The 14,754-nt window shown below is 53.6% G+C and overlaps 7 protein-coding genes across 7 annotated transcripts; 3 read left to right on the top strand and 4 right to left on the bottom strand.

The window, feature by feature from the left end:
* Positions 1 to 1,729: 1,729 nt before the first annotated feature.
* On the top strand, positions 1,730 to 3,026 carry NCS54_00302300 (Semialdhyde-dh domain-containing protein; the record flags this gene model as incomplete). Its single annotated transcript, XM_053148610.1, has 3 exons — positions 1,730 to 2,811; positions 2,865 to 2,914; positions 2,971 to 3,026. The coding sequence occupies 3 exons, from the start codon at positions 1,730 to 1,732 to the stop codon at positions 3,024 to 3,026; spliced, it is 1,188 nt and encodes a 395-aa protein (XP_053004585.1).
* Positions 3,027 to 3,731: 705 nt separating this feature from the next.
* NCS54_00302200 (Hypothetical protein) lies at positions 3,732 to 5,203 on the bottom strand (the record flags this gene model as incomplete). Its single annotated transcript, XM_053148609.1, has 7 exons — positions 3,732 to 4,136; positions 4,186 to 4,282; positions 4,333 to 4,409; positions 4,677 to 4,837; positions 4,901 to 4,906; positions 4,964 to 5,092; positions 5,149 to 5,203. 7 exons carry the CDS (start codon positions 5,201 to 5,203, stop codon positions 3,732 to 3,734), a joined length of 930 nt encoding a protein of 309 aa, XP_053004584.1.
* Positions 5,204 to 5,979: 776 nt separating this feature from the next.
* NCS54_00302100 (TRNA (guanine-N(7)-)-methyltransferase) lies at positions 5,980 to 9,707 on the bottom strand (the record flags this gene model as incomplete). Its single annotated transcript, XM_053148608.1, has 2 exons — positions 5,980 to 6,040; positions 6,088 to 9,707. 2 exons carry the CDS (start codon positions 9,705 to 9,707, stop codon positions 5,980 to 5,982), a joined length of 3,681 nt encoding a protein of 1,226 aa, XP_053004583.1.
* A 659-nt stretch (positions 9,708 to 10,366) lies between these two features.
* On the bottom strand, positions 10,367 to 11,301 carry NCS54_00302000 (TRNA (guanine-N(7)-)-methyltransferase; the record flags this gene model as incomplete). Its single annotated transcript, XM_053148607.1, has 3 exons — positions 11,135 to 11,301; positions 10,898 to 11,082; positions 10,367 to 10,851 (listed from the first exon to the last, which is right to left on the bottom strand). The coding sequence occupies exons 1-3, from the start codon at positions 11,278 to 11,280 to the stop codon at positions 10,367 to 10,369; spliced, it is 816 nt and encodes a 271-aa protein (XP_053004582.1). The 5' UTR covers positions 11,281 to 11,301.
* A 214-nt stretch (positions 11,302 to 11,515) lies between these two features.
* Positions 11,516 to 11,908, top strand: NCS54_00301900 (Hypothetical protein; the record flags this gene model as incomplete). Its single annotated transcript, XM_053148606.1, has 2 exons — positions 11,516 to 11,665; positions 11,717 to 11,908. Exons 1-2 carry the CDS (start codon positions 11,531 to 11,533, stop codon positions 11,906 to 11,908), a joined length of 327 nt encoding a protein of 108 aa, XP_053004581.1. The 5' UTR covers positions 11,516 to 11,530.
* Positions 11,909 to 11,988: 80 nt separating this feature from the next.
* On the bottom strand, positions 11,989 to 13,137 carry NCS54_00301800 (Homoserine dehydrogenase; the record flags this gene model as incomplete). Its single annotated transcript, XM_053148605.1, has 2 exons — positions 11,989 to 13,049; positions 13,101 to 13,137. The coding sequence occupies 2 exons, from the start codon at positions 13,135 to 13,137 to the stop codon at positions 11,989 to 11,991; spliced, it is 1,098 nt and encodes a 365-aa protein (XP_053004580.1).
* A 386-nt stretch (positions 13,138 to 13,523) lies between these two features.
* On the top strand, positions 13,524 to 14,519 carry NCS54_00301700 (Hypothetical protein; the record flags this gene model as incomplete). The annotated part of the gene is made up of 1 exon (XM_053148604.1): positions 13,524 to 14,519. The coding sequence occupies exon 1, from the start codon at positions 13,557 to 13,559 to the stop codon at positions 14,517 to 14,519; it is 963 nt and encodes a 320-aa protein (XP_053004579.1). The 5' UTR covers positions 13,524 to 13,556.
* Positions 14,520 to 14,754: the final 235 nt, after the last annotated feature.

Genomic DNA, 14,754 nt, shown 5'->3' with positions numbered 1-14,754 from the left:
ACCATCCCCTTATCAGCCGCTATTCCCGAATCACGTCATCGCCATCCTATCATGGGAGTTCAGAGTTTCTTTCTTTAATTGTATACTATGGGAAGGGCACCACGGGAGCAACTGATGGCGCCAAGCTCGAGCATCCTTTCTACTTTGTGCGATAGATCCAGGTCCTTTTTGGAAACATAAAATCAAACTTGTTTGGTCTTGTTCATTTACTTAGAATCAGCCGAGGTCCGCCTCCTCCTTGGGCGAGGGCGTGAATTCTATGTCCGGCTACTGCTTCCTATGACTCACGATGAACTTGTCCCTTGCTGCCAAATCTGGAACGGCATTGCGCATTGAATCCAGGCTATCCGTACATGAGGTTGACGCACTCTGTGCTACTTTCTTTCTGGGCGACTTTCTAGCCGCGCGAGTCAAAACTCGCTCTCTTTGATCCTTGCGGGCACCCTTCATTGCATGCCCTATCCAAATGTCGGTAGCCAAGCCATGATGAAGACCCCGAGTAGGTATATCCGTAATATTAGTCCCGTCTTAAATAGCAAATCGATCCCAAGCGGCAATAACATCAATGAGGCAGACGAGGTATAGAAAGAGTATCACTCAACCTAGGGTGTAAGTGCAGCTAGCATTGTCGTTACATTCTTTCTCTCCGTTTCAAGCATCAGACACCAAACATGGATAGCAAGCCGGTACTCATGAGCAGCTTGTATACCAACTTTTACCGCTGCAGGATACAGTTGTTTTCCTCGGATGATAAACCAAGATTAGGCTTCTCTGCCCACATCGGTCACAGCATCAAGTTTGCCCATTGCCAAAGAGCCAACAAGCAAGCCGTATGCTCACTCTATGTTTCATCTCGGTAACAAACGGTTTGGGGACGTGTATTAATAGTCTCAACGGCACCCTCTACTTGACCCCCACCACAAAGCACCTGTTCTTTGCTATTTCCCACGGTTCTGCACAAGACCGCATTCAGTGCTCCTTAGACGCCGTTTCAATTTAGACCAAAGCCCCCACGTTGTAAGCACTATATCCCGCCCTATATCCCGCCCCAAGAGAAGGTATCCAAATTAGAGACCCCAATCTTCAACGAACATCGTGGGGGGATGCTCCTCGAAACGAGAGTCTATTCCAAAGCTTAGAAATACAGTGATCAAGATAATCTGGCTTTGTAGTCACTTCAATGGTCAGTCTCCGGCCGGACATGAAATGGCTCAGTGTTGTAATAGTAAAAAGACTCATGAAAAGATCAGTAAAAAAATGCCGACTGCTCCTTTCAAAGAGTCATGATGAAGCAGGGGGTGCTGCATTGTGTGGGTGATTTTTTTCATGTGGAGCATCAGCGGGGCCGCGGGGTACCTTCATCGGACGGATAGATCCTGCTCTTCTTATCAACATGCAGCATCAACTGATTGATATGGATCGAAAGAATTCACAAAAAGGAGGCTCTTGCTCCATTATCCCAGGTGATTGACCTTTGCCTTGCCACTTTGTGAATACTAATTAGGTAAAGGCAAGTCAAGGATGTGCCGTGACTGGCTCGAGCGATTTCGGCGCCTCCCTCCCCACCAAGGCACTAAAGTAAATACCGTAGGTAGTACATGAAGCCGATGCAGGGGATAAAACCCACCACAAGATGGAGTCACAGCGCCCTTTCGCTCTCGACATCACCACAACGTCCACCCTAACCTCTTCGCCACAAAGTCAATTGCGCTGAGAAGCATCCGAAATCATGCTCTCTGCCACCTCCGTGGCCATGCGCGCCGGCGCCCGCCGAGTCGTTCGCTCGTCTGCTCCCCTCCTCAACAACAATGCTCGAAACCTCTCGTCTTCGAGGAGCCTGGTGGCTTTGCCCGCTCGTGATCGTGTCACCTCCGCCCGAGGAGTCTTCCGAGCCGTGGCGAGCAAGCAGCTACGGGGCTACGCCACCACGACAAACCCCAACCCGCCTCTGGGCAAGAAGAATGCCTCCAACGACGTCCCTTCTCGTATCGGGCTTATTGGCGCCCGAGGATACACTGGTCAAGCCCTGATCGATCTGCTCAACAACCATCCTTACATGGACCTTCGACATGTGTCTTCGCGAGAGCTCAATGGCAAGGAGCTCGAGGGATATACCAAGCGCAAGATCATCTACGAGAACCTATCCCCCGAGGATGTCGCCCGGCTGGACAAGGACGTCGACTGCTGGATCATGGCTCTTCCCAACTCCGTGTGCAAGCCCTACGTGGAAGCCCTCGGCGATAGCAAGAGCGTCATTGTCGATCTCTCGGCCGACTACCGCTTTGACGATACCTGGGCCTATGGCCAGCCTGAGCTCACAAAGCGGTCCAACATTACTCAGTCTACCAGAATCTCAAATCCCGGCTGTTTTGCTACCGGCTCTCAGCTCGCCATTGCCCCTTTGCTAGAGCACATTGAAGGCCAGCCTGTCGTCTTTGGTGTGTCGGGCTACTCTGGCGCGGGAACCAAGCCATCTCCCAAGAACGACGTCAACCTCCTCAAGGACAACCTCATCCCTTACAGCCTGACGGGCCACATTCACGAAGGCGAGATCAGCCGTCATCTTGGCACTCCCGTTGCCTTTATCCCGCACGTCGTCTCTTGGTTCCAGGGCATCCATCTCACCGTCAACATCCCCCTCAACAAGACCATGACTTCACGCGACATCCGACAGCTCTACCAGGACCGCTACGCCGGTGAGAAGCTCATCAAGGTTGTGGGCGAGGCGCCTCTTGTGAAGGATATCTCCAAGAAGCATGGAGTTGAGATTGGAGGCTTCGCCGTTGACAAGACCGGCAAGCGTGTGATTGTGTAAGTCATGGATCATCTGGCTGAAGAGACCGAATCATGCTAACTATGCAAAGTTGCGCTACGATAGACAACCTAAACAAGGGAGCTAGCACTCAGTGCCTGCGTAAGTTTCTTTTCTCCTAAAATGATAATGATTGGGTTACTGACAAGCTTCACCAGAAAACATGAACCTTGCGCTTGGCTACGCCGAGTATGAGGGCATTCCCACCATGTAAAGGCGTCCGTCAGTTAGATTAGATGGTTTGTTCTCGACGATGGGGAGTTGGCTCGGATATTGCTTCAAAGGACGTTGGATTGGGGTATATGTATAGACGCGCCTTATAGAGGAACACTTGTTACACAAAACCCTCTCGATACCAATACGAGGCACACGACAACGCTGAATCAATTCTGGACTTACTAAAGAAACATTGGATACTGGATTGAAATAAAAGGTCCCAACCTAACATAGAAAGATCCCCCCAAAGAGAATAACACAAACTGAACCAAACGCACATCCTCAAAGTCCTATAGTAAGCCACCCTGGTGCCTGCCTAGTCATACACTTTGATCCTACCGAGTTAATCACCAAAAATCTCAAGTCGTGTGCGAGCGATTGCATTGCAGCATTTTCCCAGTTTTCGTCCACTCTCGTCATGTCCTTCATCAAGCCTGTCTCCCTATCCCCTGCGCCGTCCAGTGTTCCTCCTCATTCCTTTTTGTTTGGCCGTCATGAAGAGTGACTCGTTGGTCGTCCGTCAATTATCGCTGCGCCTGCCTGCCTGCCTATCGCCGGTTGTATCAAACTTGCCCTTCCCTACCTATTCGCAGTCCGGACTGCGTGGCGCAGACTTGGCGCTTTTGGTCAGGGTTGAATCTAGTACCGCCGGTCAAGGACAGTCCCGCCAACGAAGCGGCTCAAGCGGTTGTAGGAGATGGATTTACCAGTAGCGTCCACCACGATCGTAATCACGGGGATATCCCTCCCTGGGATATCCACCCTCTCGCGGAGGGAAGTCTCGGGGAGGCCGGTCGTACGGCGGCCGACCATTGGCATAAGGGTCGGGGGGAGGAGGGTAGTCGCGTCGGTACGGGTCATCATAGCGACCGCGAGGAGGGGGAGGAGGATAGTCCTCCATTGGTCGGCGAGGTGGTGATCGATAGCGGGCTCGGTCATCATAGTAGTCTCGTCGTGGGCTTCGGTCACGGTAGCCGTATCCATCGCGGCGAGGACTATAGCCGCGAGGAGGACCACGGCGGTCGTAGTCATCCACGGGAGGTGGGTACGGACGTCGTCCCGGAGAGCGGGATCGACCGCGGTCGCGGGCGGGAACGTCAGGCTGAGTCTGGGCCGAGTCAGCATATACTTCAGCACGCGGGCGGAGGATACTCTACGTCAGCAACACATTGGACGCGCTGTCCCTTGAATTCGCGACCGTCGAGCTTCTCTACAGCGGTCCTCAGGTCCGCAGCAGTCTCGAATTCGACGAATCTACCTCGTGTCAGCCGTAGTCACGAAACAAAAACCATCAATCGACTCACCCTCGGCCGTTCGAGTCGCGTCCAGTCTCAGAATAGACCACGTCCAAGCTGGACTGACGCGCAAAGTCTTTGAGATCCTATTTCCAGAATCCACGTAAGTCGTTGTCCAGGAGCAGGAAAAACGCCGGAAGTCCATGTAATCCACAAAACGCGAATGCAGTCCGTCAAGTCAAGTACCAGGAAGCAGAACGGGCGGAGGGGGTCCGTGGTTGTCGTCCCCTAAACCTAGTCCCGGCGCAGTCCCGATGGGTCGAAGCCAGAAAAGCCAGAGCTCCGCGCAAGGCACAAGGGGAAGAAGGTCCATGGAATCCAGCAGCGACAAGGAACGGGGAGTGTGAACAGACCTGCCAACTGGTATCGTTCGGGAGTCCCGTGATCTGCATTCGATGAGGGGTACGGCGAGGCCGCGGAGCGGCGCGCTCGTGGTTGCCGAAGCCACCCTCTCGGTGCCGGGGGCCATGAGCAAACTGGACAGTGAGTCGTTCTCCCATAAAGTTCGATCCGTCTTGGAGGGTGGTGTGTTAGCCAGAGGGCGCAGATGGAGACGAGGGCTGGAGTGGTGACGTACGAAAGGCTGTAGGATGACGGTCAGCAGTCAGCGCAGAGAGAGACAGAAGAGGGGTCGACTAACCCGGGACAACATCTTGAGCGTCCATGGGATCCTTGTACTCGATGAAACCGAAGCCGTTCATCAGCTTGACCTCGGTGATTTCTCCGGTTCCATGAGTCGCAAAGTGAGCCTCAACATCGGACTTGGTAGCTGTTCGGCAGCGTGTCAGTGGCATGGCTAGGAGCGTCAGGGCGATGAGTCTGGACCATTTCGAGGGAGGTTTCCCAAGTAAAGCCGGGTGGAGGACACCTCCGTCGTCATGTTGCCGGTGGGAGGAGGGGAGGGTCGAATCAAGTCAAGGGCAAGCGATCAATCCAGGGAGAGCAAACTGTTTGTTATTCGAGCCAAATGCGGGGTTTCCAGATATCCGGGGCCAGTCGCGCGATGGACCAAGAAAGGGCTGGCGAGGGATCTCTGCCAGCAATGATGGCGATGGGATGGCGACGCTGATGGCGATGATGAGATTGGATGGTGGAGAGGAGAAGAGGGCAGCGCGGGCGCGTGCTATCTCTTGCGACTCGACTGAAGGGCTGGTGACCGGGCGGGGAACAGTGGCAAAAAGCCAGATCGGGAAATAGCCCCGGTAACCAACATCTCGGGCTCCAGCGTCGAGGCGCCCTGGTTGTTAGTGGACAGCCCAGCTCCAGCTACTGTAGGCTAGACTAGCGTCACATGTGCGAACACCCTCGCTTGCATTCATCATACTGACAGGGCAGGACGGGAGAGACCCCACAAACCTCCAGGGCTCTCTTAGACCTAGGTAACATCAAATCGTCCGAGTATCGCGAGAATCGTGTCATTAATATTATTTCAGGTCATCTGTCGATGGACCAGACCTGATAAACAGAGCTCTACCTCCCTTCGTAGGCAGCCATCCAGGGCCTTGGAGTCGTGTTTTGAACCGCCAAATCATGTCGTCAATCACCACAGCCTGGTCCAGCCCAACTCAATCCCCTGTCAATGACGCCCAACGCCTTCGCCGTGTGTCTCGTATCATGTCCATGGATGCCTTATAGGTGAGAGGCCCTTGTTATGCTTCAGAGCTCTTCAAAGATGACTGAAACAATTTCATCAATCATTGTGAATACCAGGTGTGCGCTGTGTTCGTTAGCTAGCCTCGAAACAGAAGTGATGTGCAAACCTACTTTAACCTCGAGTTGTTCAATGTCGCAAAAATGCGCCGACTTGCCGCTTGCGCATTGACTCTTCCTACAACGCTTCCGGCAAGATCTGGTACGAGCGTGGCCAGCATCAGACTCGCTTCCGTGCGTGTCTTTTTCTTCTCAATCGACGTGCGCGGCTTGCGGTCTCGCTGCAGCTGACCCCCAGGCCAGAGACTGTCTTGTACCAGCCCAATGTAGCGCAGCAGAGAGTCTTCTTGCACGAGCATCTTGACATTGTCTCGCACCTTTCTCTCAATCGTGCCGCCTAGGAGTTGTTGAAGAACGACTACTACAGCTCTACCGCGGAGCCAATTGTTCCCCTTGTTGAGCTCAAAGACTTCGAGGAAAATGTCGCAGATTGGTTTGATGAACGGCTCGAGCTCTTTATTCTCAAAGGCGTTCAGCTCGGCCTCGGCCTCGGCAGCCGGGAACGTATCTTCGTTGACGTTGAGCGGCACAGTATTGAGCTGGTTCGTAGCTGCAGCAATCAGATTCTGGCCAGCAACTGAGATCTGATCCAAGACAGGGATATTTCCCAGAATGTCATCCATCCCGTCCGCCACTGAGTCGTATAGACGCGTCATCATATCCTTCTTATCCTCGCGGTCTAGAATGTCCTGACCTTGCGCAATTACGCTCTGCGAGAGGAAAGCCCGGAGATCTCGACTCCGGCAGACCTCGGGTAGCAGAAGCAGCTCTCGCATGTACTTCTCCAGGGCAGCCCGCCGTTTTCGTAGGAACTCGCTCTGAAACTTCATCACCATGCGCCGCCGCGGAAAGTCGAGATCTCGCACCGACGGATATCGGGACCGTAGCTTTTGGTGAAGTTCGTGGAACTCGCTGTATCGCCGCGAAATCACCCATGATGCTGCGGGCATCTGCTCTCCGGCATTTCTCTGAACCTCGATGACATACAGAGCAAATTCTCTGCCGTCCTCCTCCTTGCCCACTTGGATGGACTTGATCTTGATCGTTGAGCGGCCGTAGAGACTGTTGTCACTCTCCTGAACCACATATTGCTGCCGTTGAAGCTCTTTTCGTCGAATCTCCCTCTGGAGACTAGCCTTGGACTTTCTCAGAATGCGCAGCTCAGCAGTGTTGTTGGTCAACTCTGCTTTTCGCGTCAGCGATTCCACAACCGCCTCCTGAGCCACTAAACGATCAATGTCGTTGGAAAGTGCCGTGATAGCTTCTGCCAATCCAAGATCTCCCGGGGCTGCTTCATGGACTTCATCCTCATCATCAGGCGGTAGGCCATCATCAACATCCCCGTCGTCAGGAACCTTGTCTTCATCACCAAATAGGTCATCGTCCACAAAAACGCCAATTCTTGAAGCAGCACTAACAAGGCCAAGAGATGATAGACTTGGCTTCTCGCCCTCCTTGTTCGAGACAGTGGGTTTAACCCCGATATCCATGGAGCCACGGTGGGAGTCGTTATCATTTCCCGAGAAAAGGCTCGAGGCATTGTCATCAATACTGCCTCCGAGAACACTTCCACCACCGCCAAAAAGAGACGCACGGAGGTCCTCGGCAGTCTGAGGCCGGTTATCTTCCATGATATTGGTGAGAGCCTGCTCCACGGCCTGAACAACCTGCGTGTCTGGTAATTGTTGAATGTTCGTATCCTGGTCCAGGCTTTGTACAGAATCCACCAGTCCATCATTGTCAATGTCATCGTCGTCAAATAAGGGGTTTGTAGAACTCTCATCAAGAGAGCGTCTAGCTTTCGTCAGAGGATCTGACCCATTGCCGTTAGTGGTCAGCGCTTTCAGGTCTGATGCAGAGCCTGTACGCCTTCCTGAACTGGATAGCGGAGGGGCGAGACGTGACACCGGCCTCGGTTTGGCTGGTAAGGTCTTGCTGGATCGAGTATTCGTAGATGACTGAGGGTCTGGCTGATGGACTGGCCGAACTGAATTGGCACTGGCTGCTTCTTGGGCTGCAATACATTTGTAGAATAGGTCGGATTTCTTGAAACTCTGGAAGAAGCGTGACTGCATCTCTTCGAGAACAGCACTCTGCGCCCTTAGAATGGCCCGACGGGCTTTGTAATATTGAGCCGGTGTGGCTGACTTTCCTGCTTTGATAAACTCTCTCACCTCCTTTTTCGAAGAGTCCGGGACCTTCAACTCGGCCTTTGATAGATATGCCTGTTCAATCTGCTGAAGATCTTGACGGTCCGAGTCTGTCCACATGGGTAGCGTTGACGGCACATGCTCGTCATCTTGGCCATCATCCTCCAGAGGGTTCCTGAAGCCGTCCACCACGAGCCAGAATTGCACCAGAGGCATGAGATGCTGGCGGTCCATATATTCCATGAAGTAGGAAAGCCCTGCAGAGTCCCGCAAGAGCTCAACCAGGGATGCGTTTTCCAGTCTCGAATGTGAAGAAGTCGTTGGTACTGGAGCAGGGGCAGGGGCATGACGGTCTCCGCCAGCTGCGAGGTGGTTGACTCTCTGGTCAAGAAGACGCTTCCCCATCTCCAATCGTCGAAGGTAAACCGGATCTTGATTTTCCTGGAGGGAATCCCGCTTGAGCTGGCTGGCAACTTCGCTGCGGAAACGACGGGCATCTGACAGGTTATTGACCTTGCGGATGGCGCGAATGAACTTTTCGAACTTGCGCTCACTGTCTCCCGGAGCAACTCGAGGCATAGAAGCTAGCTTGCTGGACTTTGGTGTAGGGGAGGCGTGCTGGTCCAAGGCTGCTCGAAGCTTGCGTACCGTTGATCTATCCTGAAGCATTGAACGACCAAGGTTCTCCATGAGTTGGTTCCAGGTGTCTGGTTCGGACAGCAGTTGGACCACTGGGAATAGGACAGCACAGCTGACAATCTCGCGGATAATGATAGAAACGGCTCGACTGGAAAGCATGGTCTCGGGGAGGATCTGAGGCACAACCTTTGAGACGAGGGTCCGAAGGTAGTCCTGCTGAACCATCTTGGTGTCGGGGAACGACAACGAAGCAGCGGGGTGTAAGCGGCCATCTCGGAATTTGGATGCAATAGCCAAGTCGAGTTCTTCGGATTCGGTGACAGATCGGTTGAGCTTCTTCCCACGCACTGATTTCTCCGCCTCGTAAAAGTCTCGAAAGTGGGCGGTGAGGATGGGGACGAGGCGGCTGGTGACGATCTCGGCCAGGTCCTTGTCACGAAGGGAATCGCATAGACTCAGCAGCGCCTGGCGTATAGCTTTGTCGACTTGGTTCGAGAAGGTAGGATTGCGGCTAATGTTGGAATACCAGCTGCTCACAAAGTCGCGGCCTATCATGCCAAGTAGGCCATCGACGGCCTCGGAGACGCGGGGTGACTCGGGAGCTATGGGGGCCGGGGTATAGAATTGTCGCTGGCGCAGCGCCTGCACCTCGGATCGCCATGCTTTGGGTCCCAGAAAGGCGGCGGCGTGCGGTCGTGAAATGCGGTCGCTGGGTTGTCTCGAGACGAGGACAAGAGCAGCCAAGAGGACGACGAGGGTGACGAAGGAGCCAGCTACAAAGGCTTGGCCCGCCCAGCGGAGGACGGGGAGCCAGCTCGCGACGACGCCCCAGGCTATGAAGGCTGCGAGTCCTGCGAGGGCAGCATCTCTGCGCTTGAGGGCCATCGCCAGGATGTTGACCTCAAACAAGACATTCTTGTCTGGAGATGGAGTGTCGTCGTGGCTCCAAATGGGCGGGTGGTGCTATCAGCCGGTTAGGTTCCATTATCGATTACGGTGGATGCTGTAATTTGATGCATCCACCCCTGTCGGTACTCCTGCGGGACATGGAAACCCATGACAGAGCCTACAGAAGCCACTGCAACTGCAGGTACGGAACCATATTAGATGAAAATGCTCGACGACATGATGCATTGACTTAGAGGAGCCTCATTTTTATGAGGCACGGCCTGGTTGTAGCTCCTTGTATCCTGACTCAAGAAGCTCTCACAGCAGGACAGCCAAGAGAAGTACATGGCCGAACCCCCACGTTGGACCTTAATACGACACTTATTAGATTCTTAAAGCGACACATGAGCATGTAAACCGCTGGATGGTTATCCTGGAAAGAGGTTTATCGCTTAATTATTCTGTCCTGAGAATTTCGCATCATCACCTCCAGTTCTACCTCTTAACGCAGCAGTTGCATCCATCCAAGTGCTCATAGCTCACATGTAGCACTACAGGCCAAATCCATTCATCACAGAATCCGTGTAAGACAACATATGACTCCATTTATATCAGGTTCATAACGTTCATCTTCAGTTTCACAACTTGACTCCTAACTACCACGGAGGATCCTCAAGTCTCCGGAACAAGGCCACAAACTTTTGGCCCTTATTCCGGGCCACTTTCTTGCCCTCTTCCGTCTCAGTCAACATGACCTGCACACACTCATCTGCATCCTCTTCCTCCTTCGGAATCCTCTCGAAGGCAGGATGAGCATCGAGGTGCTGAACCATCCACAGATGCAAGTCTTCAACGTCTGTAATGGTGTACACGATGCCTCCGGGTCGGAGAGCATAGGCGTATTCTGAGTTGAGTGTTGTCGACACAATTCTCGCCTTGTGTTTTCTGGCCTTGAAGTGAGGGTCGGGGAAGCAGATGAAGATTTTGGACAATTGGCTCTTCTTGAAGAAGTTTGGGAGAAACTTCATTGTGTTCGCCCTGATACATCCCACGTTTTGATACATGTTGTCCGAGTTTTGTGACCGCAGTGCCTTTATCCGCTCTTGGACATACTCTGCAACCTGGGTACGGATCTCCAGACCTAAGCTTGTTAGTATAAATTCACAGAGCATACCTTTCTCGCTTACCGAGAACTAGGGTGTCTGGCAACTTTGGTGCCAAAGCAACCAAGAGACCACCAAATCCACAGCCGATGTCGACAATCTCTACGTCTTTGCGGAGACGACGAGGCTTGGTGGCATCTTCTGGGGCCTCATCTTGAACATAATGAGGAAAATACACAGACCAATCCATGTCATCCGGGGATGTAGGGCTATTCACATGTCAGAACAATTCGCTTAATATCCATGAGATCAAGTACATACTACTCTAGCATGTGGTCGGAGAAGGGATTCGCATGCGCCCGCTGGCGGTAAAACTTTTTTCGCGGCAACTGAGTGATCCCATCCTTGGTCCTTGCTGCGCGACTCAGCTCGCGGCCTTTTTGTTTATTTGGAAGCTCTGTCGTCATGTTTTGGCTGTGATGTCGATATTTGATACCCTGCAATTTGGAGATAAATTCAGAGGCAGATCCAAATGTGAGGGCGTGCTTGGCGGGCTGCCCAGTCGGGAAGGCGGTGAGGCAGAATCTGCCCACCTCACATGCGAATTAATTGGAGGGAGGTGTACCCTGTCAGCTGGAGATGAGCTGCGGCCTCCTCTGGGTGGCCTCGGAACCCATGATTTTACTACCTACAACCACATCACCCCCTTTCATAGTCATGAGCTTTTTTGCTTCCAAGCTGTTTGTGCCGTATACCACAATGTCTGAGTCTTCTCCTGACGCGCCATGGAATCTTTTTGGTTCTCTGCTGACTGAGTACTCCTCGGTTGTCCACTGGATCTCCCTTGTCTGTGTAAGTGCAGCTCGGCCCATCCCCCTTGATGGGAGACTGACGCGCGGATAGTTCGGGGTTGGTCTGGTCTTGTTTGTCCCGATCGTTCTCCTCATCATTTTCGACCTTGTCGTTTGGGCATGGAGAACCGCCAGTAACAGCTCCCCCGCTTCGCCTCGCGATTCAAAGCCCGCCGCTGTCGCTTCGAACACAAATACTACGGCAATAGCGACAGGTATAGACAAGGCGACACTACGCTGCTAGTCACGAACCCTCGATCGATCAGAATATGATAATAGACTTATATTCTTGGGCACGCTTTTATTTTGCTAGCACTTTCGATTTTAAGCAATCTGCGACAGAACCTTGATCAGGTCGGCAGTCACACCCATGGCAGTCACAGCGCCACCAGCACCGGCACCCTGGACAATCAGAGGGTTGCTTCCGTACCTCTCAGTGTAGAAGCTGATGATGTTGTCGCTGCCCTTGAGAGCGGCAATGGGGTGAGAGCGGTCAAACTGCTCGAGTCCAACCTTGACCTGCTGAGAAGCAGTGTCGATGCTTCCAACGAATCGGACAACCTTTCCGGCCTTCTCGGCAGCGGCCTTGGTCTCCTCCATCTGCTGGTCAAAGGCAGGGAGCTTCTCGAGGAACTCGTCACCGCTGGTGCAGGACTCGAGCTCCTTGGGGATGAGGCTCTGCACGGGGAAGGAGGTGGGAGACTCGACAGGGAGACCAGCCAGGCGGGCCAGGATAGTCAGCTTGCGAGCAACGTCGAGACCGTTGAGATCGTCTCGGGGGTCAGGCTCAGTGTAGCCAAGAGACTTGGCGTTCTTGACCTCGTCCGACCACTTGCCGCCCTGGCCCTCGGTGGGAGCAAAGGAGTTGAAGAGGAAAGACATGGTGCCGCTGAAGACACCCTCAATTTTGGTGACCTTGTCGCCAGTCTCAACTAGATCCTTCAGGGTGGAAATGACGGGAAGGCCAGCACCAACAGATGACTCATGGTAGACACGAGCTCCAGAAGCCTCGGCGGCCGAGAAGATATCCTGCCACAGCTTATAGGAGCCAGAGAAAGCCTTCTTGTTGGGGGTGACGATGCTGATGCCTTGGCTCAGAGCGAGGGGGTACAGCTCGGCAACGTCTTGGGAGCTCGTGTTGTCGACGAGGACGGTCTTGGCAGGGGCCTTGGAAAGGTACTCAACGACTTGGGGAAGAGCGAGGGGGGCCTTGGAGGAGGCTCCGAGGGTATCGACGACATTTTCGAGGTTGAGAGCAGAGTAGTCGTCGTTGTAGAGGGCCTTGCGGCTCGTGGCAATGTAGGCGAGACTCAGCTTCGGGGAAGGCCTCCGAGCAGCGAGGGTCTGGAGCTGGTCAATGAAGACCTTGCCAACACCACCGGCGCCTGTTGTTGATTAGCTTTAGTGGTTGCGCATATAGATAAAGATTGAATTACCAATGATGGCAATGTAAACTTGCTTGGGGGCGGCCATGACTGTTACTGTGCTTTAACTGTCGAGAAGCTTGTGAAGAACAAACTCGGGGTCCGATGGCGGGGCATCAGGAAAGCCATTTGAGCACGACAGACCAACCCCGCGGTGGGTTACCCTACGCGACCGGAGGATGGACGACCAATTGGGCAAGCAATAGAGCTCGCCCACCACGTGCGACAACATGCAACATTTTGAAAATAATTGAGATAGATCCAAGTGTTGGTGTTTTGACAGAGTTGACAAGTTGGGGTCTTCGGGCTTTTCTATGCCGAGCTGGTGTTGCTGTTTGTGCTCTGATTGCCTCAGGCTGAGCTCTCTCCATAACCGTTCCATGACATAAACTTACCTTCACCACGATCGACTTGCAAACTACAGTACATAAAGACCACTCGCAAACCTACTGTTACCCAGCACGCATCATGCCGCAAGACCCAAATCTCTATGGCCAAAGGGCGCCCAAGAAGCAGAAGCGAGATGCGACGTTGTCCAGTTCGCTTGATTTCACGGCTCAGCTGACATCGTTGATGTCAAACGCGTCAGGCCCAACATCAGGCCGGTCACGCCCCTCCAAGGACCGCAAAGAAGACATCTTCAAGGGCAGCAAACCAAAACGGAGCAAGGAGTCAGATGGAGCAAAGAAATTACAGCTGAAAGAGGTGGCAGGCACCGAGGAGGAGACGAAGGAGCTGGCGAGGGCCAGGCGAAGGATGGAGGAAAAGGCACGACTCTACGCAGCTATGAAGCGTGGCGATTACGTCCCCAAGGAAAACGAGGCTGCTCCACTGGTGGACTTTGATCGAAAATGGGCCGAGGGAGAGGAAGAAAGAAAGGAGGATTACGCAACAAGCAGCGACGAGGATGCTGACGACAGCGGCGAGATGGTTGAGTATGAGGATGAATTTGGTCGCGTGCGGCAAGTCACCAAGGCAGAAAGGGACAGGTTGGAGCGAAGAGCACGACGAGGCCTATTGGGAGCCGAAGAGCTAGAGCGCATGTCGGCACGTCCTAGCGCACCAAGCAACCTCATCTACGGCGACGCAGTGCAGTCGATGGCCTTCAACCCAGAAGATCCAGAGAAGATGGAAGAGCTGGCGCGGAAGAGGGACCGAAGCGCAACACCACCGCCGGACCAGCACTACGACGCCGACTGGGAGATCCGGACAAAGGGCACGGGCTTCTACAAGTTCAGCAAGGACGAGGAGACACGGACGGCCGAGATGGAGGGGCTCGCGGAAGAGCGGCGCAAGACGGAGGAGCAGCGCCGGGCCCGCGAGGATCAGAAAGAGGCCAGGAGAAGGGAGATTGAGAAGCGCAGGGAGGACATGGCGGCGCGGAGAGCCAAGAAGCAGGCTGATTCGTTCTTGGACAAGCTGGGAGCATGAGAAGCAAAATTCCGTCCGACGGAATAAAGGTAACCTGCTGTTGGAAGTTGGCGTTGGGTTAGACGAAGCGATAACCCAGTTTGGCGGCTCCGAGGCTCCGAGCCAGCGAAGCTCCATCCGGCTGCGTCTTCGCGCATACGAATTAACGCGAGGCGGAAGTGCCTGTACAAAGACAGGATGTACCATAATGATAATCTGTACACATTCAAGTGCGTTGCAACAACGGCACGCTCGG

The sequence above is a fragment of the Fusarium falciforme genome, chromosome 2, assembly GCF_026873545.1.
Source record: "Fusarium falciforme chromosome 2, complete sequence".
NCBI classification, from domain to species: domain Eukaryota; kingdom Fungi; phylum Ascomycota; class Sordariomycetes; order Hypocreales; family Nectriaceae; genus Fusarium; species Fusarium falciforme.
Note: the sequence above shows the minus strand (reverse complement) of the source record. Positions and strands in the feature narration are given on the sequence as shown.